The sequence below is a fragment of the Canis lupus genome, chromosome 8 (assembly GCF_003254725.2).
Source record: "Canis lupus dingo isolate Sandy chromosome 8, ASM325472v2, whole genome shotgun sequence".
In the NCBI taxonomy this organism is placed as follows: domain Eukaryota; kingdom Metazoa; phylum Chordata; class Mammalia; order Carnivora; family Canidae; genus Canis; species Canis lupus.
In genome coordinates, this window is record NC_064250.1 from 72,426,629 (window position 1) to 72,453,984 (window position 27,356).

The window sequence follows — 27,356 nt, forward strand, 5'->3', positions numbered from 1 at the left end:
TGAGGGGTGCAGAGAAGCTGCTCAGCTCCGGTCCGGCTAGGCCATCCTCCCCAGCCCAGGCTCAAGGCTAGAAGGTTGCTCTTTCCTCCACTGCCTCCTTCCATCCACGAGGTCAACAAGCACCCCCACTGACCGCAGCCGGTAGCCGCCAGGTGCCAGGCGCCAGCTCGGGGTGGCAATGAGTCAGCCGGCCCGTGTCTTACCCCACCTCCAGGCGCCTCCAGAGCCGGGCATCGGGCTCCGGATCCAGGAGAGCATCCAGGCCTGACACCCCGCTCTGGGGAGGGCGGGGAGGCTTCCCGGAGGAAGCCCCAAAGCTCAGAGGGGCAGGGAGAGGCGCAGGGGGTGGGGAGGAGTGGCCTGGTCAGCCTTCCAGGCAGAGGCACACTTGCCCGTGCAAGGACTCGCTGCATTCCAGGAATCGCTGGGTCCCCATCCAGGGGTGGCCATCACATCCCCGAGTCTCCCGGCTGGAGAGGGTCCAAGCGTCGGCAGGCACCTTTCCTGGCTGGCTCCCCTGGGTACTCAGGGGCCCTCATCTGGCAATGGCCTGTTGCCAGGAGCCACCCCTGCACGGGGGGCGGACCCAAGACGGCTTCCTGGGCTGAGCAGGGGTGCACACGCCCCTGGGAGCGGGTATTTACAGGCCAGCCCTTGTCCCCACCGAACGGGCACGCGGTCCTGGGCAGAAGCAGGAGTGAGCCTGAGAAAGCCCGTGGGCCCGGCCCTGGCACCTGCACCGGTGCCCTGCCCTCTGCCCACCGTGCCCTCCCGCGGTAAGTCCTGCCCACCCCGCCTGCCTCCCCGGGGCCTGAGCACCGCAGGTCTGGGGAAAGGCTTGTCAGGCAAGACCGGGGACGGGGCTGCTCGGTCCGCATCTTCTCCTCTTGCCCTAATTACGAGCTTTAGAGGCTGCCGTCCTTCTCCTTCACAGGTGGGACCTGGCAGTTCAAGCAAGTCCCGGCCTGACTCACACTGAGCGTGCTGGGGCCGGGCGTCAGGGCTCTGCCCCCACCTGCCCCTGACGCACCTGTGCCACCCCCTCCCCCAGCCCGCAGGCCTGGGGCCATCGGCTCCCTGTGAGCTCCAATGAGGGTCAGATATCAGAAGGGACTTCCAGGGCTGGGGGCCGCCTCTCCCTAGCGACTCAGCCAGGTTTCCGAGCCTGCTACGGGCGGGGGCGGGTCGGGGTCGCCGTCAGGGTGCAGCAGTCTGGAGGGCCTGATGAGGCAGGGCAAGAGGAGGGGGCGCTCCCGGAGGCGGCCGCGGGTTGGAGGGGGGGGGGCAGGCGGTGCTCTCCATGCAGGGGCGGGGAAGGTCTCCCACAGGGGTCCTCGGACGTGGTGGGGGGCAGATGCGCGTCTGCAGGGCCCCCCCCGCCCCGAGCCCTGTGGCTGGGCCGTCAGCTCGCTGCAGGGGTGCTGGGGGGGGACACGCGCGCGGGCGGGGCCGGGCGGCCACGGGGAGGTCTGGGGCGCCCCGCTCCGCGGCTCCAGCAGCGCCATCCCCGCGCCAGGAGCCAGACCCGCAGGGCGCGGGCGGGGCCGGGGAGCCCCGGACCCCCCGGCCCCGCCCCGGGCCGCGCCCGCCCCCCACGTGGCCGCCGGCGGGCGGGGCGGCCCCTCCTCTTCCGCGCGCCCCGCGGAGGGAGCCCAGCCCAGCCCAGCCCGGCCCGCAGCGCGCCCAGCCGAGCCGAGCGGAGCCCGGGGGCCCGGCAGCCGCGACCCGGCCCGACCCCAGCGAGCGCCGCGCCCCCGCCCGGTGAGTCCACGCCTCCGCGCCCCGCGGGAGCCGCCGGGGAAACTGAGTCCCAGCGCGGGGCTCTGGGGCCGGGGAGGGCCTGGGGCGGCGCGGGGTGCGTGCTGGCCGCGGCCCCCCCGGTCGCCCCCACCCCGGGACCCCCCCACCCCCCTCCCCGGGCCGCCCACCCGCGCGCAGACGCCGCCCGCGCGCCCTGGCCCGCGCCCCGCCCGGTGGGGGCTGGATTCCGCGTCCCCGCGGCCGCCACCTCCATCCCCTGACCGCGGATCAGCCACAGTTGGGAAAATAAACTTCGGCTCCGGGTCGGCGGCCCGATCCCGCCCGCGCCCTGGTGTCCGTGGTGTCCGCGGGGCCGGGCGCGGGCCCCCATCGCTGCCCCGGGGCCCCCGGGTGGGGCTGGAGGGCTGCTGTGCGCTCCCCCACCCCGGAACCCGCTTCCCGAGGAGGGACCCCGGGATGAGCATGACCTCAGGAAGGAAGGGGGGTTACCCGCGGTGCCTGCATCAGCCTCCAGCTGTTCCTGGGGAGCTCAGGGGGCGCAGGGGGGCTGCTGTCTGCCTGCCCTGGAGGCTCTGTAACCCAGGGCCCCGGGCTGCACGGTGACTGACGTCCGTTGGTGACCACGGCGTTAGTGCCCTGTCCTGGCTGGCCACGCAGGAGTCATTGTGGCCGAGAGGGCGGTGGCCCTGCCTGGGTCCGGCACACACACCCTCGGGGGAGCTGGAGTTGGGAACTTCCCTTCTTCCCACCAGCCCCACCCCTGCTTCCCCAGGCTGTGGGACCTGGGCAGGACGCTTGCCTGCTCTGGGCCTCAGTTTCCCCATCTGCACCTGAAGGATGGGGACAGGGTTCAGGCATGGCAGGGAAGACACCCAGAGCAAATGCCTCAAAGCCCCGCCACGGGGCTGCCCGGGACAGGGGGCCTGCGGGGAGAGGGTGCCGGGTCTGGGGTCCGGGGCCCCAGACTCCCTCACCAGGACGGCATCAACTCTCGATTTAAAAAGCCAAGTCGGGGCAATAACCGCCCGCTGATCGCTGCCCCGGCCCCATCCTCGTCTCGGCCCAGGAGCAACGGGCCCTGCTGGGGGGGACCGAGGGGACCGGGGGCGGCCCTGCTGGGATGCACCCAGGCAGCCTCTCTGCCGGGGTTCCGCTGCTTTCCCGCAGAGAGTTAACTCTCAGGTGAAGCCCCCCCATTTTGTGGAGGTGCTGACAGCTGTCGGAGCTAATTGCACACACCTCACATGCCGGCCCCCGGGCGCTCCTAACCTCACGTACACCCTGTTCGCCTTTCATCAAAGTGCAGTGATTTTCCAGGCTGGAAAAGTTAGCGGGTTCCTAGGGCTGCTGTGAAGAGGGGCGCTGCTGTGGGTGCGGGGGGCGCCGGCCTGGTTCTGCACTGGGGCGGAGGGTTCTCCGGGGCACCCAGAGGAACCGGAAAGCAGAGCCCCCCCCAGTCGGAGGGATGCGGCCTGACTCGGCTGCCTGGCTCCCTCCCGCACTGTGGGCTTGCATACAGCAGGTGTCTAGTAGTTGCATGGGTCAAGGCCCAGTGGACACAGCGGATTGGGAAAGGCATGTCCGCTTCGATTTCGGGACAGTGAACAGGAGTGAGTCTAGGGGAGAAAGGCCAGGACTGGAAGGTTGAGGCCAGGCAGGAGCCGGTCTCTTCCGGGCTGTCCCCAGACAGAGCCACCACGCCTGGGAGCCCCTGGACGTCCGAGACCAGGACGCTGGTTTCAACCCACTGGGGAGGAAGGAGTGCATGTGAGGGGATGAGCTCCCCATCACTGGAGGTGTGAGAGCAGGCTCTGACACGTGGCCGCCTACCAGCCTCACCCTAGTCAGGAGGGTCCTGCCCGCCCACCTCTGAACACCGGACAGCCGGGTCCTGAGCTGGTGTGGGGTCTGTCCACACAGCTGCCCCGTCTACCCCGCCCGCAGAGGTAACTGTGAGGTGGAGGGAAGCTCTCATGGTGCCCGCCAGCCGCCTCCCCAGCCAGGCAGGGAGAGGGGGGCGGGGGGCCTGTCCTCCCAGGAGGGGCCGCTGCTGCTTGTCCTCCCGAGGGGTGCTCAAGGAAGGGAGTGGGTGGGTGCGCGGGCTCTCCGGGCCTCCTGAGCGGCGTCCTGAGCGGGGTCCGTGTGCAGAGGAGCGAAGGACTGAGCCAGCCTGTCACACCTTCCCGCCCCACGGCTTCCGACCCTGGCGCCTACCCAGCCAGGCCTGGGTCCTATGGTCATCATCTGTTTCAGGAAGAGGAAACTGAGGCACAGAGCTGCTGGGTTGTAGTGGTGCCGTTTTGGCAGGATGCATTTATAAAGCCCCTACTGTGTGCATCTGCTTCGATGCTCCCCTCACTGCTCCGGTGGGCCAGAGGGCGGGCGTACAGGGGTCAGGGTGAGCACTGGTGGCTCCAGGGGAGCACATGGCAACCGAGGCTGTCCCCGTGTCGCTCGGCACCATCACAGGACCCTCGGGGTCGCGGCGCTGGACCAGTCTGGGAATAGGAGAGCGTGGTCCAGGCCTGGGAGCACCCCCGGGGCTCCAAACAGGGGAGGGGGCAGGCACCGGGGCACCCGGTGGCTGCCATAGGCCTGCTGAGCTGGACCCCTGGGCCGGCGGCCCTTCCGGCAGTGTGGGGTGGTCACAGAGGTCTCGGGTGCCCAGATGACGAGACCACACAGAGGCCACTCCCCTGGGGCCACCTGAGGACAGAGTGCCGTCTCCTGCCCGCCCCCCTCATGGCCACTCTCCCACCCAGCCCCACCTCATGCCTGGCGCCCAGGTCGGGGTCCCCTCCCACCCGTGTGCTGCTGCAGCACCCTCCACCGCCCCCCTTCCCGTGAGCTGGGCCCGAGCCAGAAGAGGGGCTGGGAGGTGGGAGGGTGGACCGGGGCCCCCTGCTCCCACAGGGGTGGCCCGGGCCGACTGAGCAGGGTGGGTGGCCAGGGCTGCTGAGGGCTGCAGGCTGGAGCCCTCCGTGGGTGGGAGACCAGTCGGGAAACACTTGGGGAGGTGGAGGCAGACCCACTGAGGCCTGACCTTCGAGGCTAGCCCAGGGCGCAGTGGGTCAGGGCGGAGGAGGCCGGTTCCGGACACACACGCGGCCCTGGGTGATGGCTTCCCTGCACTGGCCCCGCGCCCAGTCTGCCCTACACGCTCACTCACGCACACTCACGCACACACGCAGCCCGTGGGGCAGGGGTCTCTGAGCTCCACCTCGGCCCTGCTGAGTGCTGGTGGACGTGGGTGTGGATGCCCGCGTGGGCTGGCCACCTATGTCAGAGGACCTCGGTCTCCCCATCTGCGCCTGGTCCTGGGTCCTCTTGGGCCCTGGGTGTGGCCTCAGTGTGCAGCCTGCTTCCCCCGCCACCCGGGTCCCCACTTCTGCTCCCAAGTACGGCTTGGCTCGGCGGCCTGCACGCAACAGCAGGGAGGCCGGCGTCTGCTCTTCACCCCGCAGAGGTGGGAGGGCACGCCCCCTCCCCTGCCCGTCCGTGTCTACCTTCCCACGTGTGCAGACGTGAGCGCCGGAGAACAGGAGCCCCACGTGCCCAGATGGGCTCCTGCCCTCTTGGAGGCACCTAGGGCCCTGCCTGGTGCTCCCAGGCTGCTGTGGGGGTAGGGGCGCAGCCCGGGAGGGACCCTGCAGGCCAGGCAGGCCCTGTAGCCGGCAGGTGCACCCCTGGAGAACGTCCTGGCCACTCCAGAGATGAGAAAACCAGGTCCTCGATGGGCCTGGCGGAGGCAACTGGCCAGGAATGGCTCGGGGCGTCCCCTGCTGCACGCCGAGGTCTTGCTCACCTGGCGGGTCAGGCTGCCGAGCCAGGGGGTCCAGGGACGGAGCGGGCCTGCGTCCCAGCTCAGTGTGGGCCCCCGGCAGCCTGGCTGAGGAGGAGGAGGCGCGGCGGCGGGCACAGGGGACAGGGGGCAGTGGGCACAGTACTTGCTGGCATTTCCAGGGCCCGGTTGACCGATGGCGCTCCGTGGATGGGTTGGGTTGGCGCTGAGCAGCTCATCCCCACTTGGGGACTGGAACCCGGGCCCTGGGAAGTCCAGGGGACAGAGCCAGCCAGCGGCAGAGCCTGATGTCACCCAGAACCTGAGCTGTGCCCTGCCCCCTGCCCCCCACGGCCCCTGGCACAGCCGGGCGGCCCCTCCCCCCTCAATCCACTGCTTTGTTCACCCGCCGGCCTCCAGCTGGGATGTGGGACGGGGCCAGGGGCAAGGACTGCTGGGGCAGGCAGGGGGCAGACTTCAGCCCCACCCCAAAGCCTGAGGCCTACGCGAGCAGGCATCAGGGTCCTCCCAGGCCCAAGAGGCCTCCTCCCAGGACAGCAGGGAGACACGGAGAGAGACACAGAGGGACACCGGAGGGCCTCCCGGAGGAGGCGTCTCTACGCTGCCTCTGATCTGGGGGCCGGAACCCGGGGAGGAGGGATTGGGGCGGCCAGCCCGAGGTTTTCCGCGGCCACTGGAGGCCCTGCGGGTGGAAGCCGCGGCCAGGTGCCTGCGGTAGAGCAGCACCCGATTCAGCCGCCGCCCCGCCACCTTCCTCGCGCTCCCCCACACCCGACCACAGGTCTGCAGCCATCGCTCCCCTCAAGCATCCGGCCGCGACTGGCTCAGCCCCCCGTGCCACTCTCCTGTGCGCAGGGTGGGCGGCCCCTGCCCGCCGCCGGCCGCCAGACTCAGGACCAGAACCCTGCAGATGCCCCCAGACCCCCAGGGAGGCCCGCGGGCCGTGCCCCTCGGCGGCGGGGAGGCGGAGGCCGGGCCGCAGCAGGTGGAAGCGAAAGCTCAGCTTCCTGGCGCGGGCGCCGCCGCCCTTCCTGTCCTCCCCGTCAGCAGCCCTGACTCCCAGACCACCCCCAGCCCTCCCGGGAGGTGCAGCCCGCAGCGCCCAGCCCGGGATGTGCCCTGGGGCGGGGGTTCCTGTTTGCCCAGGTGTGTCCTCCTCACCAGGGCAGCCCCCTCCGCCGCTTCTCGTCCTCAGCCTGGAGGGTGGGACCGTGGAGGACCAGACAGGCCGTGCGGGCGCCCCAGGTCTGCCATCACCCCACCCGCCCCTGGACCCTGGAGCCAGTGGCCCAAGCCCAGGCCTGGCCTCCCAGCGCTCAGCACCCGCCAGCCCAGACCCCCCTCCACTCCCCGTCGCTGCGGGAGGGAGCCCAGCGCCGGCTCTGCCCTGCCCCCCGGCGCCCTGGGCTGGTGGCCGGCTCCCCCACCCGAGCCCAGGTCCCCTAGGGACGGTGGGCCTTTTCTGTCTCTGCTCTTTTTCTCTTTCTAATGATGAAAATGACCACATTCACCCCAGACGCAACTTGTGCTGGCGTCTGGGCGTGTGTCCTGCGTGGCGTGTCGCTGCATGGCTGAAGTCCCACACGGTACGGCGCCGTGTCCTACTTCCCGTCTCTGTTTTTAATTCAGCGCTGCTGTGGAAGTCTTGATGCCCCCCCGCCCCCAGGCAGCCCCTCTGTTTGCTGCCCGATGCCGCAGTGGCCTGGCCGGCCTCCTCCACGGGGTGGGGGTGCGGGGCCAGGTGAGGCCTCGGGACACACAGGCCCTGCTGGCCGTCCTGGGACCTGCGACGGCAGGCAACAGGGGGCCGGGTACCCCTAGGTAACCAGGACAGCGCCCTCAGCCGAGGCCCTGTGCTCCGTGCCTGTGGGTGAGTGGGCGGCGGGGAGGCACTGGGTGGTTGGTCCTTACCCAAGGCCCACTGTGCACAGCACCCCGACCTGGGAGGCGCCCACGGCGGGCGAGCCCCACGAGTCCTTGGAGGGTTTACAGCCTGGTGGGGAAGGTGGTTCGAGCCCTGGACGCCCAGGGGAGCCGGGGCTGGGGAGCCAGAGGAGGACTCGGCTCCAGGGGCTTCCCCCAGTCACGCAGGGCCCTGGCTGCCCCTGAGCTCCAGGGAATTGCTGCTGGAAATACAATACAAGGGTTGCCAGGCAGTGGAAAAATTTGGAGCTAAAAATACAGTGTGGCAGCCCCGGAACCCCGCTCCTGCCATTTTACCCGCCTTCCCCAAGGAAGACAAGCTCCCTCTTTGCACCCCGCCCCCGCGCCCTCGCTGGCTCTGGGCCCAGAAGCACCCCAGCCCCTGTGTGATGCTGGCAGGGCCACCGGGAAGCCGCCTCCCCACAGCAGCCCACCCCCCTCCGGGGGCCCAGGTCCCCAGCCTGTGTCTTCCTGACGCCTCACTCCCACCCCTAGGCCCAGTCCCCCCAGCAGCCCTCGCGGGGGTCTAGGAGAAGGCCAAAGCCCTTCCTCGCCGGAGCCGAGCGGTGGCACTTAGTGTGGGAGTCTGCACCCGACCACACGGTTCAGAGCCCAGGGGGCCCAGGGGACCTAGGCCGGGGCCGCCCAGCAGCCATGCCCAGGACCCGCGCTCCCTCTCTGGCTGTTTCCCCATCTGCATAGCAGAGGTTGGACTCTGAGGTCGGGGTGGGGGGGCAGCTTCGCCCGTGCCCCTGTGCCCCCCGTCCCCCTGTGAATACACTCAGAGCACTGCCAGGCAGGGGCGGCGGTTTCCCATGAGTCAGCACAGCACAGCTGCCTGGGCGTGTGGTGCCCGGATGGAGCGGCCGGTGCTGCTGTGCGGGGCCGGCCGCGCGTGGGCAGGAAGCAGATGGGTGACCAGCGCAGGGTCTCCTCCGGTCCTCGGGGCAGCCCCGACGTGGGCTGGCTGAGCATGGGCCAGCAGCACACCCCGGCCAGTGGGCTGACCCCGGAGAGCTCTCGGGGTGGGGGGGGAGGCATGACCCCCTGCAGCGGGAGCCCCACTTTAGTGCAGAAAAGATTGACCCCTGAGAAGCATCGGGGGACGGACGTGCCGCTCATGTCTGAGCCCCAGCATCTTCGTCTGCAGAGACCCCTGCCCATCCGAGTTCCACGGGTGCAGGGGGAGGCACGGTCTGCCTGCGGGGCACGTGGGGGGTGCTGAAGCTCCCCCAGGGTCGGGGTAGGGTCTGAGTCTCCGGATACTCGGACCCTGGGAGACAGTCCGTGCTTTTCAGCAGGTGGTGCCCACTGCAAGAAAGGCTCTGGAAATGCGGAATCCTGCGCAGGCCCCGCCCCCGGCAGGCCGGCCCCGCCCCCGCGTGGGGTGGGGAGCCCCGAGGTCACATTCCTGAGCTTGCGGCCCGCCCCGCCAGGCCGGCTCTGGGAGGGTCCCTGCCACCGCGCCCTGTCTGGGCGCCAGGCCTGGCCTGCAGCCCGGCGCTCTGGCCCCGGGAGGCGGTGGACGGTATTACAGCAGCGCGGGGTGCTCCGGGGTGCTCCTGGGTGCTCACTGCCTGCTCCCGGGTCCCGTTCGTCCACTGGGAACCCACAGCAGCTGTCCCTTTGCCGCCGGGGAGCCCAGGGCAGCGTGACTTCCCCGCGAGCACAAGCAAGCCCAGGAGTCTGGCTCCTGCCTCCCACGCGGGTCCCGGGTGTCGCCGGGAAGGCTTGTTCCCCACGCTGTTCTCCCGACAGCAGCAAATGCCTGATTCCCTCGGGGGCTCCTGGCAGGAACGTTCAAACGCCCCCCCATGGGAACAGGCAAGGGCTGTTTACCCGCGGAGCCGCTTGGATCCGGCACCAGCACTTGCCTTTGGCAGCGACTGCAGGCCGCGGGAGGGGGCGCCGGCTGCCTTCTCGTCCCGTCCCCGAGCGGGGATTGTTCCTGCGGTCACACGGTGTCGTACGCGGGCGTGCGGTGTGCGCACGTGGTGCCTCTGTGCATCCTGCGATGCACGTGTAACGCCATGTGCGTGTGTGTGGGGCGGTCACGTCCGTGTGTACGTGTTACATGATGTGTGTTCACACGCACGTGCATGGGTATGTGCACGTGTGCAATGTGTACAAGGAGGGGCATGACCAGCTTGGGAGAGTCAGGGCGCACAGCTCAGGATCCCTGGCGGACGAGCAGCTGGAGGGGGCTGGTCTCCGCCTGCCCTGGTCCCAGCCCCCAGTGCACCGAGGGGGCCCTGGGGGCTGGGGTGCGCAGAGAGGACCTGGCAGTGTCAGGTCGGGGCGCTCTAGCCCACGCACGCTGTGCCCAGGAGCTTGTCTTCTGCAGCCAGGGACCCCTGGGGCTCTTGGCCAGAGAAGGCCCGGAGGATGCTGGGGGCCCGGCCTGGGAGAGTTCTAGTTCCAGCTGCTCAGCCTGTGCCAAGGCAACAGGGACTTGGGCCAGTGGGGCGGGGGCGGGGCGGGGAGGGCAGGGTCAGTCCTGGCTGCGTCTTTAAGCGGCAGCACCCACGGCGGGTGGCAGTGTGAGCAGAGGCCCCTCCGCTGTGCTCCTCATGCTGGTGGGAGCGGCCCTCTCCCCGGGCAGCGTCCCCGTGCGGAGCCACCGCTGGCAGCCGGGCGGCTCAGCGGTCAGCGGTGATGAGAAGCCAGGACAGCGCGCCGGGCAGCCCGAGGCAGGGCCTGGAATGGGTGGGCAGAGGCAGCCGGAAGGTCTTGCGCATCTGGGTGAGTGGGTGGTGGGGCAGGGGGCAAGAGGGTCAAGGCCTGAGAGGGACAGGGGAGGCCATGGGGTCACAGGGAGGGCTGACGGGCACCCGGCACGCCGCTGCAGCGATGCCCACACCCACTGCCTCTCCGGGTGCTCCCAGAGGCCCCGGTGAGGACAGTGGGGCCCTCGCGGGACCCGCAGCCTGCTGAGCCGCTTCCCCGGGGGGCTGGGTGGGGGCTGGGCTCCTGGCCTGCACCTACTGCGAACAGAGGAGGGGCTGCTGGAGTGCCAGGGCATCGCATGCCTGGGGTATGGGGAGCCCGGAGAGCACAGGGGACGATACCCAAGAGCTCCCCAAGGCACAGGGGGTGCGGGGCCTCCAGGAGAGCCGACCGTGGGCGCTGGGGACCCCGGGCCGGGCCAGCGATGGGCATCTGGGCTCTTGTCCACACTCAGAGATGCCCCCTAACTTGATGGGTCGGGCAGCCCCGAGAGCGGGGCCGGGCTGGACAGCCTCCCCCTGACTGGGGTCCAGGCTGGCTCCGTTCTGCGCTTCCCAGCGCTGGGGGTGGGCTCGTGACCTGGCTGCTGTAGGTGCCACGGCCCTTTCTCTCCTGTATCCCTGGGGTGCTGGGGTGCTGGGGTGCCGGGGTGCCGGGGAGCTGGTGGCGGGCCGGGCCCGGGGCACGAGGCAGTGGTCCTCCGGGCTCTGTCTCAGCAGCTCCGAGCTGCCCTCCTCACGGTAAGTACGAGACCCGAGCCATACATGGTTGCAGGAGAGCCTGGGCTGCCCCTGACCGTGAGGCCAGGCCCCAGGGGCTGTGGCTGAGGACAGCGTCACTGCCGAGGGCCCTGCGGGGGGGGGGGGGGCACTCGGTGGGTGTGGCGAGGGCACAGAGGCTCAGCGGCCTGTCCTCCTTGGGGAAAGGCCTGTGCTCAGGGGCATGCAGGGTAGGGGTCACACCTGTTGAGGCTGCACATGCTCGGCCTAGGGGGACGCCCGGTCCTCCGGCCCAGAGGGATGCTGAGGGCCCCAGAGGCCACCGCCTGTCCGGGCTGCTTCCCCACGGGGCCCGGGCCTTGCTCGCGATCGGGGTGGGCACTGGTCAGCCCCCTCCCCGGCCACGCGCCCGATGCCTGGGCAGCCCAGAAGTGCCCAGGGTCTGGACCTGCCGCACCCTGTTGTCCCTATCTGACCCTGTCCCTTGGGCAGGGGAAGTGCTCTGGGACGAGATAAGGGAGGGAGCCCCAGAGACACCACTTTTGTTGCATCGTCACCGTCACCGCTGGGTCAGTGGTGTTCCTAGTACCCAGGGGGGACGGGGGGGGGGGAGGGGGCGGTGGCCGCTGTGGCGGCCGTCGGGGGTGGGGAGGAGCGCCTGGCCGGCACAGGGGAAGCCCGTGGGCAGTGGTGGCCCTGACTGGACCAGGGCACAGCGTCCCCCCCTGCCCCCAGGGCAGGCCTGGGGTGAGCGGGAAGCAGGGCCACCCCGTGCGGCGGGGGGCGGGAGACACCGAGGACACTGCCCCGCTGGCGCCCCGGCCTCTCCCCGTCCCTCCACCGGCGGGGCGCCCCCGTCACCCCCCCGACCCGGGACTCACGCCCGCCTCCCCCGCCCTGCAGTTCGGCAGGATGTCGGTGAAGGAAGGTGCGCAGCGCAAGTGGGCGGCGCTGAAAGAGAAGCTGGGGCCGCAGGACTCGGACCCCACGGAGGCCAACCTGGAGAGCGCGGACCCCGAGCTGTGCATCCGGCTGCTGCAGATGCCCTCTGTGGTCAACTACTCGGGTCTGCGCAAGCGGCTGGAGGGCAGCGACGGCGGCTGGATGGTGCAGTTCCTGGAGCAGAGCGGCCTGGACCTGCTGCTCGAGGCGCTGGCGCGCCTGTCCGGCCGCGGGGTGGCCCGCATCGCCGACGCCCTGCTGCAGCTCACCTGCATCAGCTGCGTGCGCGCCGTCATGAACTCGCAGCAGGGCATCGAGTACATCCTGAGCAACCAGGCCTACGTGCGCCAGCTGTCCCTGGGTGAGCCGCGGCCCGCCGCGGGGGGGGGGGGGGGGGCTGGCGCGGTCGCCCCCTTGGTCGGTCAGGGTGAGGCTCCGGGCCGGGGAGGGCCGAGGGAGGGCCGGGGTCACAGAGAGGACTCACGGGCCAGGCAGGGAGGGCTTCCTGGAGGAAGAAGACCTCCGGGTCAGCTCAGCCGTGGTCGTCCAGCCGCTGCACCTGGTTGCCCCCTCTGCTCTGTGGCCTCGCCTGGCCTTGCCCCACCCTGCCCCCCTCTCCGGCCTACACCCCTCCCTCCGCCCCGGAACCTGCCACCCTGGTCAGGCCCTGGCAGCCAGGCTCACCTGAGTCCACCTGAGGAGCCCCGCTTACATTCCCCTGGCCCCAAGCGCCTTGAGCTTCGCGGGCCGCAGCCCTGCAGTTCTGGCCAGCACTGGCGGCTGGCGGCGTCCTCTTCCCCCTTTCCCCACACCCCTACCCTGCCCGTGCCCTGCTCCCACCCCCGGGGGGCTTCGCCTTCCAGCACCCATCCGCCACTCTGGCTCAGGCTGCTCTCTGCCTTCGTGCACCTGTTGACTGCTTAAGTTCTGAGTCACGGTCACCTCCTCCAGGAAGTCTCCCCAGGCTGCTCTGTCTTCTACCTGTGGGAGTGACCTCAGGCGGCCCTGAGTGAACAGAGGTCACTGTGCGTCCCTTGCCTGCCAGGCTGTGCCGCTCTCTGGCAGCAACCGCATCTCCTTGATGCTTGGTGCTTTGTTGGGGAGCGCGGGTGGGTCGGCCCGTGGGTGGGCGAGTGCCCGTGTGGGTAAGCAAGGCAGAGGCTACCTCGGGCCTGTCCTATGCAGCCCGGGCCTGGCTGTGCCCATGTAGACTCCTCTGTGGCCTCTCAGCAAGGCCCATAAAGGACACCCCCAAAACTTGCCCAGCTCAGGGGATGAGGTGGGAGGCAGGAGCTCAGCCCGGGGAGCTGTGCCAGTGTGGGCCTTGGGGCCAGGGCCAGCAGGGGCCACTCTGAGTGCGGCCCAGCCCAAGAGACCCCCGCCTCCGAGCCCCTCCCTGTGGCACCTGCCTCTCTGGTCCCCTAGTAGAGGCAGGTCAGCACCCCAGAGGCCAGCCCACCTGAGGCCAGTCCACCCCAAGGCCAGCCCACCTGAGGCCAGCTCACCCCAGGGCCCAGTCCACCCCGAGGCCAGCCCACCCCAGGGCCCAGTCCACAACCCCCACCCGAGGCCAGCCCATCCCAGAGCCCAGCCCACCTGAGGCCAGCCCACCCCAGGGCCCAGTCCACCCCGAGGCCAGCCCACCCCAGGGCCCAGTCCACCCCGAGGCCAGCCCACCTGAGGCCAGCCCACCCCAGGGCCCAGTCCACACCCCCTCCCAGGCCAGCCCATCCCCAGAGGCCAGCCCACCCCAGAGGCCAGCCCACCTGAGGCCAGCCCACCCTAGAGGCCAGGCCAGCCCACCCCGAGGCCAGCCCACCAAGGCCAGCTCACCTGAGGCCAGTCCACCTGAGGCCAGCTCACCCCCGAGGCCAGCCCACCCCTGAGGCCAGCCCACCCCCAGAGCCCAGCTACCCGAGGCCAGCCCACCCTAGAAGCCAGGCCAGACCCTGACATGGCCAGTGGGCTGGTGCAGAGCGCCCCCTGGAGCCCAGCTGCAGGCCCTGCCCTTCCTGGTGAAGTGTGAGTCAGGTCAGCCAGGCACAGGGTTGGGGGGGACAGAAGAAGGAGGAGCCCAGGCCTGGGATCGAAGGATCCCCCTGAGACTCGCCTGCCCTTGACAGCTCTGGACACGTCCAACGTGATGGTCAAGAAGCAGGTGTTCGAGCTGCTGGCTGCCTTGTGCATCTACTCACCCGAGGGCCACATGCTGACCCTGGACGCCCTAGACCACTACAAGGTGAGCCTCGGGGGCGCCTGGGGCCGTGGTGGGCCTGCGGCGCACGCTGACCCCTGCCCACCCCGCAGACGGTGTGCAACCAGCAGTACCGCTTTAGCGTCATCATGAACGAGCTCTCTGACAGCGACAACGTGCCCTATGTCGTCACCCTGCTCAGTGTGATCAATGCCATCATCCTGGGCCCTGAGGACCTCCGCACCCGCACCCAGCTGCGCGGGGAGTTCACTGGTGACCGCACACGCCCCCCGGAGGCCCCGCTGTGCCTCTGCCTCTGCTGCCCCCTGGCTGACCCGGCCCACGCGCTCCCCTCCAGGACCCCAGGGGAGGTCTCTGGGAAGCTGCCCCCGCCTGCTCCCTTTGGTGGACTCGGGGCCTTTGGGGGTGGCTCTCAATGTGACGCTGACCCCCCAGTGCTGTCCTGCCAGGGGTGGCAGTGACCACTGAGTGGGTACAACTGCGTGTCCCCTCCAGAGTGTTGCTGGTACCTGTAGGAATGGCAGGGTCCCCTCCTGCCCCCTGGGCTGGGTATCCTGGGGGTGGCAGTAAGCCCAGGGCAAGAGCAGAGAGGAAGGCAGGAGCAGGTGCAAGCGGCCCGGGGTGGGAGCTGACCAGAGCAGCCCAAGGCCACTCACCCCACTGTCCCTTCCCAGGGTTGCAGCTGCTGGACATTCTGACGCGGCTACGGTGAGTCGGCATCACTGTTCTCTGAAGCCAGGCTCACCTTGAGACCCTTGGGTCCCAAGCAGTACCCCCAGACGGGCAGGAGGGGACTTGCAGCAGTAGCCCCAGTGGGCCCAGCCTGTGGACCCAGGTCCCAGTGACGACGATTTGCCTGATGGGTCACTCCGCAGAACCAGGGGCTTGGCAGCTGCCCCTAGGGACCGGGCTTGCCAGGTGCAACACAGGACGGCCCGCTAAGTGGGAGTTAGGTGGACAGCAGAGCCCTCCTGTAGTGCAAGTATATCCCAGATGTCATATAGGACACACTTAGGCTAAAAATCATTTGCTGTTTGTCTGAAACTCAAACTTGGTGGTGCCTGGGAGCCCACGTAGCCGTGAAACCCCATCCTGGGCCCCATGAGGTGCACTCTCCTGGGTGGGGGCGGTCAGCTGGGCCGTGGGGGGCCCAGAGGAGGAGCCTGGGTGTGAGGTTGCTAGATGCCGAGAGGGGCCCGCCCTGCCGCCAGGGGCGCCGCTCACCGGCCAGGCCAAGGTGAGCGGCAGGTGCAGGGCCCCGTGCATGCTGCAGCTCCCACTGCCCAGGCCGGAAGGCCTGCCCCTCACAGAGGCCAGAGCGGACCCCTCCATGTGGTGTGGGTGCTGCCCTCCCAGCACCCCTGCATGCTGGGAAGCTGCCAGCCTGCCCCCCCAGGTGTGAGAACTTTCTCTCCCCTTCTCAAGGGCCTTGGGGCACTGGTGACCTCCAGCCACGCCCATCCTGGCCACAGTGGCCGCGTGCCCAGCACAGCCCTGCCCGGGTCGTCTGCACGTGTGCCAGGTTGGGGGGCGGCTGGTGGGGCACAGCCTCAGCTTGTGCCCCCCACCCCACCCCAGGGACCTGGAGGACGCCGACCTGCTGATCCAGCTGGAGGCCTTCGAGGAGGCCAAGGCGGAGGATGAGGAGGAGCTCCTGCGGGTCTGTGGCGGCGTCAACATGAACAGCCACCAGGAGGTGTTCGCTTCTGTGTTCCACAAGGTGAGCCGGGGCCTGTCTCCCGGCCGGGGTCAGAGGCTGTGACCCCGGCAGACCCACCGCGGCCGGAGCACTGAGGCCAGATCGGGAGCCACGTCAGGGAGCTGCAGGGGCCGGGGGGCGGCGTCTGGTCCAGCTGGTCCTCCGTGGCTGGCACCTCCTGTCCCTCAGAGCCAGGGGGCACGTGTCCCCGAGGGGCGTCCAGGGACACCTGGAGACATCTGGGGTGGGCAGGGGTACTGCTGGCTTCGGGTGGGCAGAGACCAGGGATGCTGGGCGGCGTCCCTCCAAGCACAGGGCAGCGCCCGGCACGGACAGTTGTCCAACCCCAGCTGGCCGCAGCGTGGCCGTCAGGGAACCCGGGCTCCGGCCCCTCACCAGGCCCAGGACGGCGACAGCGGGGACGGTCCCGGCCTCGGAAGCCCACCGTTGTCAGCCCGCCGGGCAAGGGCACGGCCGCTGACCCCCGCTCTTCCGCCGCGCCCAGGTGAGCTGCTCCCCGGCCTCCGCCCAGCTGCTGTCCGTGCTGCAGGGCCTGCTCTACCTGGAGCCCGGCCTCCCCTCCAGCCAGCTGCTCTGGGAGGCTCTGGAGAGCCTGGTGAACCGGGCCGTGCTCCTGGCCAGCGATGGTGAGCGGGCGGGGCACGGGGGGGCTCCCGGCCTCGGCCCGGGGGCAGTGAGCAGGCCTTTCCGCCGCCCCGCACCCACGTCTCTGACCTGGGCCCTGACCCCGACCCCCCACAGTCCAGGAGTGTACCCTAGAGGAGATGGTGGAGCGGCTCCTGGCTGTCAAGGGGCGGCCACGCCCAAGTCCCCTGAACAAGGCCCACAAGAGTGTCCAGGCCGACCTCGGCCAGAGTCGGAGGGGCAGCGTGCCCCAAAACAGCGGCGCCCCGAAGCCGGGCGTGGAGGACCAGCAGCCCGAGGCGGACCTCACCAGCCGGCACGTGGTCGACGTCCAGAGCACAAGCAGCGTGACTGCCCCAGAGCCGAAGGGCCTGGAGCCGCAGGCGCCCACCCCAATCCCCCCTGCACCCCCACTGCCTGGCTTGGGAGCAGGGCCTCCTCCCCCTCCCCCTCCCCCTCCACCACCCCCACTGCCAGGCCTGGGGGCCCCAGCCCCCCCACCCCCTCCACCACCCCCACTGCCTGTCTCTGGTGGGGCCCAGCCTCCCCCACCTCCGCCGCTCCCGGGGTGCCCACCCCCACCTCCACCGCCTGGCATGGGCGCCCCTCCACCCCCACCCCTGCCGGGTACCTCTGGCTCCTCTGCGGTGGGTGGCGGCGAGGAGGAGATCATCGTGCCCCACAGGGACCCGGGCCTGGGCTCTGCCTGGGTCCCCAGCCACCGGCGAGTAAACCCTCCCACTGTGCGCATGAAGAAGCTCAACTGGCAGAAGCTGCCGTCCAACGTGGCGCAAGGTGAGGGCGCCCCAGGCTCCGCGGGGGGCAGGGGCCCGGCCCTGTGTGTCTGTGTCCCCCTGCTACCAGCCAGGGCGGCAGTTCAGTCCCTGCTCCCGACGTAGCCCTGGGTACTGGGGAGAACAGGTCAGAGGTCACGCTGGAAGGACCCTGTGGGGTCCCCCCGCCCCCGTGCACACCGCTGTAAGCCGGGGTGTGCCTCCGATGCCGCCCCTGCGCTGCCCAGGCCCTGGGCGCAGATGCTCGGAGCGGGTCACGGCCAGGGCCGCTGGAAGGCCTGGATGGCACCTGCACATGCCACGGGGGACGGCGGCCGGGGGCTCTCGGGCCCCGGGGTGGCCGTGAGCCTGACGGGGACACCTGGTCCGCAGAGCACAGCTCCATGTGGGCCTCGCTGAGCTGCCCGGGCGCCCTGGTGCTGGAGCCTGACTTCTGCAGCATCGAGCGGCTCTTCTGCTTCCCCGAGGCCAAGGCCAAGGAGCGGGCGGCCGCCGCCGCCAGGAAGGAGCCCAAGGAGGTGGGGCCGGGCTGGGGCCGGGCTGGGGCCGGGGCCTGGCCGCCCTGCACGTCCCAACGCCGGCGGGCTGTCTTCCAGGTCACCTTTCTGGACTCCAAGAAGAGCCTGCATCTCAACATCTTCCTGAAGCAGTTTAAGTGGTGAGAGGCCCCGCCCCCCGCCCCGGCCACGCCCCTGACCACGCCCCCGGCCACGCCCCCGGCGTCCTGGGCTCCACGGTGCCCTCTGCAGGCCGCCCTGGGAAGTACACACCCCCTCGCGGGCGGGCCTTGGAGACCAGCCGTCCCACCCGCACCCCGCACCCCGCACCCCGACCCCGGGAAGCCGAGGCCCCAGGCGGGCGGGGCTCCCAGCCCCCGAGTCCTTCCCTGCAGCTCTCGGGCATGCGTGAGCCGGCGTGCCCCGGTCCTGAGCAGCCCCCTGGGAGGAGGAGGCAGAGGGTGCAGACTGGGAGTGTGGTGCTCAGCCCCCAGCCTGGTTCCTGCGTGCCCCCGGCAGCTGGGCCCCTGCAGCCTCACGGGTGTGAGCAGCAGAGGGGTCCTGGGCTGAGGGCAGTCCCGACGGGCGGGGTCCCCGGGAGCCCACAGGAGGCCGCTGCACTCCCTCTGCCCCCACCCCCACCGCGCCCCCTCTCCTGCAGCTCCAACGAGGACGTCGCTGCAATGATCCAGGCTGGGGACACCAGCAAATTCGACGTGGAGGTTCTCAAGCAGCTCCTCAAGCTCCTTCCTGAGAAGCACGAGGTGAGTGGGGGGGAGTGCCCTGGGGGCTCCCCGGCAAGGGCAGGAGCAGGGGCGCTGGGAGCTGGGAGCTCGGCCCGCCTGGGGCCTCAGTGGGCAGACACCGGGAGCTGTCATGCCGCACATGAGGGGACGGTGGTGACAGCAGGTAGATGCAGGTGCTGGGCAGTGGGGGACTCCCTGGGACGGGCTGGGAGCTGGAACCCCACGAGTGGCCTCCTCCCCGCAGATTGAAAACCTGCGCTCCTTCACAGAGGAGCGGACCAAGCTGGCCAACGCCGACCAGTTCTACCTCCTTCTGCTGGCCATTCCCTGGTGAGCGGGCAGGCCTGGGCCCCGGGGCCTGTGGTGGGGAAGGGGCAGGGGGAGCGGGCCCAGACCCGGGGACAGAGTGGGGCCGTGCACCCCGTTCCGTGGGGGCTCCACTCAGCGCTCACGCACCCGCAGCTCTGGCAGGGAGGGGCGCCCCGCTGGGAGGCCACAGCCCTGCCTGGTGCTCTTCCGGGGCCCCACCCAGGCCTGCTGAGTGCGCCCTGGGACCCGGCCCGGGACCCGGCCTGTGAGCAGCCCCCGAGCCGCGGGCCCAGAGCAGGTGGGGGCCCAGCCGCTGACGTCCCGCTGTGTCCCCAGCTACCAGCTGCGGGTGGAGTGCATGCTGCTGTGCGAGGGCACGGCCGTCGTGCTGGACATGGTGCAGCCCAAGGCCCAGCTGGTACTTGCTGCCTGCAACAGTGAGTGGGGGGCAAGCCTGGGGCCCCAGGACAGGGAGGGGGCCCGTGGCTGCTGGCCTCCCCCCGCATAGATACGTCCCTGCTCTAAGACACACACCGAGCTTGTGCACTTACATGCGCATCCAGACACACGGTGCACACACGCGGCTGCATGTGCACAGATATACACGCGTGCACACGCATACGCAGCCACATGGGCGTGCGCAGATACAGGCGTGCATACACAGATATGTGCTCAGGGACACCTGTACTCACCGCTTTCTCCAAATGAGAGATGAGCAGGAAAATACCACAGCCCCAGGGCAGGGACACACGTCTGCTCCCATCTCGGCGGCGGAGCCAGGAGGACCACCCTCCCCGAAGCCCCAAGGACAGTTAGCTGAGAACCCGGGAGGCCACAGCTATGACCTTCAGGAAGGCTGCTCTCAGCAGCGTCACCCAGAGGAAGGGGCAGGGGTCGTCTGCCCCCGGGTGGTGAGGGGTCAGTGAGTGCTAAGAGTGGCACACCTGGTTCCAGAGCCCCTGAACCAGGAGGGGGTTCCAGCCCTCCTGCCCAGCCCTGGACCAAGCTCGGAGGGGTTTGGGGGAAGCGCCTAGGGGAGGGGAGTGAAGAACGCTGAGACCCCCGGGCCACAGCCTCAGACACCCGCAGCACCCTCCCCCCTCAGCCCTGGCGCCCTCCCACAGGCCTGCTCAACAGCCACCGGCTGCCCGTCTTTTGCCAGCTGATCCTCAAAATTGGAAACTTCCTCAACTATGTAAGTGGGCCCGCCCCAGCTCGTCCCATCCCCTCCTGCTTCCCACCCCCCACTTCCCTCTCCCGAAGCCTCAATGGCACTCACTGCCCACCCTGCCCCTCGCAGGGCAGCCACACGGGGGACGCCGATGGCTTCAAGATCCAAACACTGCTGAAGCTCACGGAGACCAAGTCCCAGCAGAGCCGTGTGACGCTGCTGCACCACGTGTTGGAGGTGGGTCCTCAGGGTGGCCCCTGAGGCTCGGGCATCCCTGGGCCAGGGTGTGGCCACAGCAGCGCTCAGGGGACACGTCCTGTTGCAGGAGGCGGAGAAGAGCCACCCGGACCTCCTGCAGCTGCCGCGGGACCTGGAGCAGCCCTCCCAGGCCGCAGGGTAGGTACCCCGCCCTGCCCCCCTCTGGTCCTGGCCTGGGAGGTGGCTGGGCCAGGATGGGCCTCATGGCCGCAGCACAACCCTGGGCCCCCGGGAGCCCCTGCCCCAGAGAATGCTGTCACCTCGGGATAGACCTTGGGTGGACACCGAGGCCCAGGAGACGTAGGGCGTGACCTGGTCACAGTCACACCAGGAGCTAGGCCGACACTGCCTCTGTTCACGGTGGATCTTCACAGCAGCCCACGGGGAAGGCTGTGCCACTCCCCTTGTACGGATGGGGAAACAGGCCGGGGCAGGTGGGGCTGCGTCCGTGGGGTCACTGAGCCCGGGGGGCACAACTCAGGGAGGGTGGCCTAGACCTTCCAACTGCAGGTACATGCTGCTACAGAGGGTTCTCAGGCCTGAGAGCCAAAGTCAGGCTGAAGCATTGGGTCATTGTCCCGGCTTGTCCGTCGCCGGCACCACGTGGCCCTCTCCAGAGCTCTGACTGCTTCTGGTGACCTGCAGGGGTGCAGTCTAGTGTCCCCTACTGTCCCCATAGGTGTGCGGGCTGAGGACGCCCATGGGCCCCACAAGACCGGATATCGGCTGTTCCTGACCCCACCTGGTTCTGGGATATGTTTTAGGATCAATCTTGAGATCATCCGTTCTGAGTCCAGCAGCAACCTGAAGAAGCTTCTGGAGATGGAGCGGAAGGTGTCCTCCTCTGTTCCAGAGGTGCAGGAGCAGTACAGCCAGCGCCTGCAGGCAAGCTCGAGCAGGGTTCTGGGCTGGGAGAGGCAGTGCCCGGTGACCTGTGGGGGGTGGTCTGGGTCGGGGGAGACAGTGCCCGACGACCTCGGGGTGGGGGTCTGGGCCAGGGGAGGCAGTGCCCAATGATGTCTGGGGGTTCGGGGGCCCCGCAGGGTTTGTGCCAGGCTAGGCTAGTGAACAAGGCAGGGCCAGGTGAGCGTGGGAGAAGACCACCCCAGGGTTGGGGTGCTGCAGGAGGGTAGCATTGCTGTCCTCGGTCCCCAGAGTAGGTCCCATAAGTGCGGGGCTTCCCTGATCCCAGGGACCCCAGTATCCAGACCTCCTGGTCCCAGCCAGACGCCGCTGCCTGTGGGGGCCAGTGCAGGTGGCCCATCACCCTCCTGCAGCCCGGCCTCATCCCCGTGATGGCAGGTGGCACCACTGTGGGCTCCCGCAGGGCTGTGACCGTGCCCCCCCGCCCCCAGACCATCATCAAGGCCTCCCGGGCGCTAGATGAGGTTTTCCAGGCCATCGAGCAGAAGAAGCTAGAGCTGGCCAGTTACCTGTGTGAGGACGCCCAGCAGCTGTCCCTGGAGGACATGTTTGGCATCATGAAGACTTTCCGCGACCTCTTCATCCGCGCCCTGAAGGTGGGCCGGCCGCAGCCCCTCGCCGACCTCAGGCGTTGCAGGTGGCATGGCCCCGCGGCGCCAGGCCCGGCCGTCCCTCGGGGGCTGGGGGTCACGGGCTCCGTGTGTCCCCCTCGCAGGAGAACAAGGAGCGGAAGGAGCAGGCGGCGAAGGCCGAGAGGAGGAAGCAGCAGCTGGCGGAGGAGGAGGCGCGGAGGCCGCGGGGCGAGGATGGGAAGCCTGGTGAGGCCAGGCCCGGGAGGCCGGGGGGCGGGGGGGCTCGTGGGGCCGGGTCTGCACGTGGGCCGCTCCCCCGACCCCGACCCCAGGCTCCGGTGGCCCCCACCCCCCCAGGTCACCTTCAGGGTCAGCCGGGTGGGCTCCAGGGACCACGGCATCTCTGAGGGTCTCGGGCTTCTCAGTCAGGAGGGGCGTCGGGAAGCAGGAGGAGGTGTGTGTCATCGACGCCCTGCTGGCCGACATCAGGAAGGGCTTCCAGCTGCGGAAGACGGCCCGCGGCCGAGGGGACGCGGAGGGGGGCAGCAAGGCGGCCGCCGCAGACCCCCCGAGGGACAGGGCGCCTGGTGAGACCCTCTCCCGCCTCCCGCGCTGCCCGAGGGGTGGGGCCGGGGGGCGGGGGCCTCTGACACGGGTCCCCGGGGCTCCGGGCTGCGGTGGCGGGAGAGGCCGGCCCGGGCCTGCGGGAGGGGTGCTCCGCTCTGCGTGGCTGCCCCGGGGGAAGCAGGCCCCGCGGCCCCGGCTCGGCCGCGCCGTGGGCAGACCCTGGACGCCGAGGCCCGCTCTCCGGAGCCCCCCCCTTGGAGGCCCCCGGGAAGGCCCGGGCCAGGCGGCTCTGCGGGGCTGGGATGGACGGAGCCCCCGGGGGCGCACCCCGAGTCGGGGCCTGGGAGCCGGGCCCGCCCACGCCGGTCCTGCCCTGTGTCCACAGCGGCCGCCAGAGGCCCGGCGGGAGGCGGCGGCCCCACCTCCGATCCCCGGGGCTTGGACCTCGCGGACGCCGTCGCCCCCAGCCCGCAGCCCGCCGTGGACGCACCCGAGGACGGCGGGCCCGGGCCCCAGGAGAGACGCTCTTCCTGGTACACCGATGCCAGCGAGTTCCTGGCCCCCGAGGACCCCCAGGGGCCCCCGCCTCCTCAGGGCGCCTGGCCAGTGGTGCTGGGAGGGGCCCAGGCCCTGAAGCCTCTCAGGATCTCGGGTGACAAGCCCTCCGGGGCCCAAGACGCTGAAGAGCCCACAGCCCCTCGGGGCGTCTGCCTGGCCGAGGCCGACAGCACCGTCCGGGCCCCGCAGGAGGCCGCCGCCCGCGGCCGCAGCGCCGACCCCCCCGCCACAGGCCCTGTCGGGGACGGGGACAGGGATGGGGACCAGGAGGACACAGCCCCAGACTCTGCGCTGGACACATCCCTGGACAGGTCGTTCTCTGAGGACGCAGTCACGGACTCCTCGGGGTCCGGCACTCTCCCCAGCGCCCGGGGACAGGCCTCGAAGCGGATGGGCAGACGAAGGAAGAAGCGCCCCTCCAGGAGCCAGGAAGGTAACTCGGGGCTCCCCTGCCATCATTCCTTGTCCCCCCGAAGCAGGGCCCTGCTGGGAGGCGTTGACGTGTGGTCGGGGCTCATCCGTCCCACGGTGGGGCCCTGAGCCTCGTGCTGCAGCCCAGACGTTCCCTCCCCTGCCCCCCAAGAGCGGGTGATTCCCGGGACGTGCCCACAGCCTGCAGGAGAGGAGGTGGCCACCCTTACGCACCTGGGAGGGGCAGCTCTGGGGGGGGCCGCTGGCCTCGTCCCCACGCCCCTAAGCCACTAACCCCCGTTTTGCGCCGCCTCCAGCAGGGAGTGGCAGCCGGGCGTGGAGCCAGGGGCTGCCTGAGGCCCAGCCGCGTTTGGCTCCTCGTCCACGCAGCCCGAGTGCCAGGTCGCCGGCCCCAGCTCTGAGTTCAGGGTAGTCTAGGAGTAGGCCGTTGAGTGCATTTCTCTTATTTGAAAGCAGAGGTTGTCCCTGACCCTGATGATAATAAAACAAAAAGATCGTGTGTGATTCAGTAAGGTACGTACTCGAGCTGGCGCTGCGCACTAACGGTGGCCGCAGAGGCAGGGGCCGCGCCCAGCCCCTCCCGGGCACTAACCTGGCTTCCTCCAGCCTGCCTGGGCCTGTCAGCAAGCCCTGCCCTCCTCTGCCGCTGGTGGTGGGACCCGCCTGGCCCCCTGTCGTCCCTTCCCTGTCTGCAAGGGCGGGAGCCTTGCTTAGCTGGTGTCTGCGCGGTGGCAAGGTGCGACCTCAGAGATGTGCCAGGCAGATGGGCCTTGAGAGGGCGGGGCGGGCAAGACCACCTGGGGCGCCCTCCAGGGAGCAGGATGCGGGGTCCGTGAGGGCAGGGGCAGCTTGGCCTCCCAGGCCCAGCAGGACAGGCTGCCCCTGTCCCACGCAGTCTGGCTGACCTGTAGCTTTCCTGACTCCGAGCCCCCGGGGAGGAGTGAGGAACAGGGACAGTCCCAGGGCCAGCTGCCAGGGAGAAGCGGGCCACCAGCCCTCTCCCTGGCAGCCGGGACCACAAATGGATCTGTAGGCACGTCCTGGGCAACAGTGCCAGGCCCCCCAGGCCCTCCGAGTATGGGCAGGACCATCAGTGCCCCCTGACGTGGCCCGAGAGGCTCACAGATGCAGACGGAGGCCTGGGGTCCCTACTGTGTTCTGGACTGTGCTGCTGGAGCGCAGATCCCGTTCTGGGGGGCCGCCTGGTTCTCCACCCACCTGCATCCGGCTGGGTGCCACCGCGCTGTGCTGACCCCCTGGACCCAGAGGACAGGTCCAGCGGTGCCCCGAGGAGGCAAGGGCAGGGGTGAAGTCGGGGGCGCTGCTGGGTATAGTCTTTAACCTCAGCTCCAGAGTTTGCTTCTGGGGTTGCTTTCTGAGCATAAAACACAGCCGTGCACTTGCCGGAATGGCGCTGGTGGGTCCCTTAGGAGCCGGGATCGGGGCTGGTCCTGGGTGGGTGTGGGGGACGCTGGGCCGTGTGGTCTGGGGGTCTGGGGGGCCGGCAGCCACATGTGGCTGCTGCCCAGTGAACCATCCGTGTGCCCAGCACGGGTCTGTGCTCCCAAAGGGATCAGCCCCGGGGGGCGGTGGCTCCCAGTCCCCCGGCACGGGGTCTGCTGCTGCACGCTCGCCCCCCTGCCCCGGCCCACCGTCCCGGCAGCTGGGGGCAGGAGGAAGGAATCCCAGCCTCCTTATCGCCTCAACTTTTTTTTTTTGGAAAAACTTCACCCTGACACCTGACAGGGAACTTGTAAGATCATAGTGAACACCACGTACCCTTCATCCTGAAGCAGCCACAACTAGCAAAACATAGCAAAGTGACGATCAGCATTTGCTGCATTGCTCTCAACTTCCCTGAAGGAGTTCAAAGCCAGGGACTCATGCCCTTTGGCCCCTGAGCCCACCTGGGGTCTCCTCCTAGGAAGGGGGCTGCTCTCCCCGCCCCTCCCCCTCCCCCAGGACGGGCCCAGGCCTGTCAGGTGCAGCCCCAGGCCCCAGCAGGGCCCAGGCAGGCGTCCTCAGGCAGGCCTGTCACCCTTTGTGGGTTGGGGAACTGAATCCTAGCCGGGACCACACCTCCAGCCTCTGTCCCATGTGCGCTGGAACCGTGGAAGGCACGTTCACTTCGGGTGGATCCCACGCCCCCACCCACGGGTTCCGGACTGTGTTGGGGCAGAAATTGCACACACATGACACCTCAGGAGGCGCTCGGGCCATTTATCCCACAGCCAGTGACCTGGCCCTGCCTTGCCCTGGATCCTGGCACAGTGGCGGGGCGGGGGGTGGGGGGTGTGCAGACAAAAACCCTGCTCTGGATGATGAGTGACCTTTGTGCCTGCTCGAGACCCACAGGGGGCATGTGGGGGAAAGAGCTGAGCCCTGGGCCACAGGGCTTGGCGGGGGAGGGCTGCGGGTGGAGGGAACTGTGGGGGTGGGCTCTGGTGCCCTCAGGACCGAGCTGGGAAAAGACCAGTCAGGAGGCCTCCAGTGTAAGGGGCTGCTCAGGACGCAGCTGAGGATGCTGTGGGGAGACGCAGCAGTGGGGATTGATGAGGGGAGGTGGTGTGGCCTGGGCCTGGGGGGAGAGAATGGGGGGAGGAGGGAGAGCTGAGCTGGGGAGAGAACGGGGTGGTGGGAGAGCTGAGCTGGGGGGGAGTGGAGGGGGGAGAAAACGGGAGGGGGAACGTTGAGCGGGGAGAGGGGGAGAGAGCAGGGGAGAATAGGGAGAGAATAAGGGGGAGGGAGGAGAGCTGAGCCTGTGGGGGAGAGAACGGGGAGGGGGAGAGCTGAGCTGGAGGAGAGAGAACAGGGGCGAGGTAGGGGAGGGGCAGGGGGGCGGGAACAGAGCAGGCATGAATCCAGCCCGGGCAGGTGCAGGTGGACAGGAGCCAGCTGGCTGGGGGTCGTCCCCACACCTTCCACCTGGAAGGGTCTTGCTGCCCGAGGGCAAGGCCTGGGGTCGGGGGGAACCTGTGCGGCCACGGGGCAGTGGTGGTGACGATGATGATGACGACGTCCAGAGCCCGCCCTGCGCACCTGCTAACGCTGCCGTTTCCTCTCGCTCCCGCAGGCCTCAGCCTTAAGCCCAAAGCCAAGTGAGCGTGCCCGCGGCTGGCCCCCCAGCACTGGGTCACCGGATGTGCCGCTGAGTGGGGCTCCCCCGGGCCAGGCTGGAACCGGGCCCCTGGGAAACCAAAACTCTGTGCCTTACCCTCCAGGGACATGGGGCTCCCCCAGCTTCTTGGGGCATTTTGGCCGAGACCCCAACAGGCCCAGGGCCCGGCCCCGGCCCCTCCCAGACAGCCTGCACGCCCCCAGCGCCCCGGTCTGCTTCCTGAATGCCGTGGCCGCGCCTGCACCCGCATGCACCACAGCGCTGCCCGCGGGCTGAGTCCCCAGGGCAGGGGCCTGTCCCCAGGGCGCCAGCTTACAGGCCTCCAGCCGCGCGGCCCCGGATGCTTCTGGAGACCGGCCCTCGAGCCCTCTCCCCACAAAGCCACGGGAGCCCCCGACCCTGCCGCCGCCCCGTCCCAGGCCCCAGCCCCCGGCCCCCTGCTCCCGCTCTGCCCCTCCACCTGTTCAGCTGCGCTGGAGCAGAGCGGGTTTTAACTGAAATAGGATTGCGTATGCACTTCTGCTCTTCTGTGGTAGCTGAGTTGTGCGTGGGTGCGTGGGAGGGGGGGAGGGAGGACCCTAGGGCCTTGGGTAGGGGCGGGCTGGCCAGCATCCGCACAAACAGGCCACGGCCCCCCTGCTCCGCAGACCGGCGGGCGATCCCACGGAGTTGGCCCCCATCCCGGTACATCCAGCCCTGAGGTAGCCGGGCGTCCACCCTCGCTGCCACGGCCAGGGCCTGGCCACCTTGTCAACGGAGTGACCCACCCTGCCCCCGCCGCCTCCTCCGGGGAGCCGGCCACGACCCCCCCGGGCTGAGAGGTAGCCCAAGGCGTCTGGAGAGGCTCAGACCAATAAAGGAGAGCTGGCCCAGGGAGTGGCTGCGTGGCGTTCAGAGCGGCGGGCGAACGTGGGGGGGGGGGGGGCAGTGCCGTGTATGGGGAGTGGGGGGGGGCTGCCTGCCTCACAGAGCACCCG

At 69.8% G+C, this 27,356-nt stretch overlaps 1 protein-coding gene across 4 annotated transcripts; it reads left to right on the top strand.

Moving 5' to 3' along the window:
- The first annotated feature begins 619 nt into the window (after positions 1 to 619).
- INF2 (inverted formin 2) lies at positions 620 to 27,255 on the top strand. Of its 4 annotated transcripts, none has more exons than XM_035719627.2 (23): positions 620 to 776; positions 11,836 to 12,235; positions 13,998 to 14,113; positions 14,182 to 14,341; positions 14,764 to 14,797; positions 15,668 to 15,809; positions 16,294 to 16,435; positions 16,551 to 17,228; positions 17,600 to 17,745; positions 17,824 to 17,885; positions 18,386 to 18,488; positions 18,715 to 18,800; positions 19,116 to 19,216; positions 19,904 to 19,974; positions 20,080 to 20,187; positions 20,276 to 20,346; positions 20,973 to 21,093; positions 21,564 to 21,728; positions 21,848 to 21,950; positions 22,130 to 22,291; positions 22,657 to 23,262; positions 23,718 to 23,774; positions 26,335 to 27,255. In XM_035719627.2, the coding sequence occupies exons 2-22, from the start codon at positions 11,845 to 11,847 to the stop codon at positions 23,771 to 23,773; spliced, it is 3,624 nt and encodes a 1,207-aa protein (XP_035575520.1). In that variant the 5' UTR covers positions 620 to 776; positions 11,836 to 11,844; the 3' UTR covers position 23,774; positions 26,335 to 27,255. The 4 variants fall into 4 exon arrangements, with proteins under 4 accessions (XP_035575520.1, XP_025298789.2, XP_025298787.2 ...); XM_025443004.3 differs by lacking the exon at positions 620 to 776 and adding an exon at positions 1,627 to 1,761; XM_025443002.3 differs by lacking the exon at positions 620 to 776 and adding an exon at positions 10,014 to 10,228.
- The last annotated feature ends 101 nt before the right edge of the window (positions 27,256 to 27,356 follow it).

Excerpts from the sequence above, each read along its gene's own strand:
- INF2 (XM_025443002.3), top strand. The coding sequence starts at position 10,142 with ATGAGAAGCCAGGACAGCGCGCCGGGCAGCCCGAGGCAGGGCCTGGAA. Across the intron at positions 17,229-17,599 it reads GCCGTCCAACGTGGCGCAAG|AGCACAGCTCCATGTGGGCC; the intron begins GTGAGGGCGCCC and ends CCTGGTCCGCAG. Across the intron at positions 21,094-21,563 it reads AGTACAGCCAGCGCCTGCAG|ACCATCATCAAGGCCTCCCG; the intron begins GCAAGCTCGAGC and ends CCCCGCCCCCAG.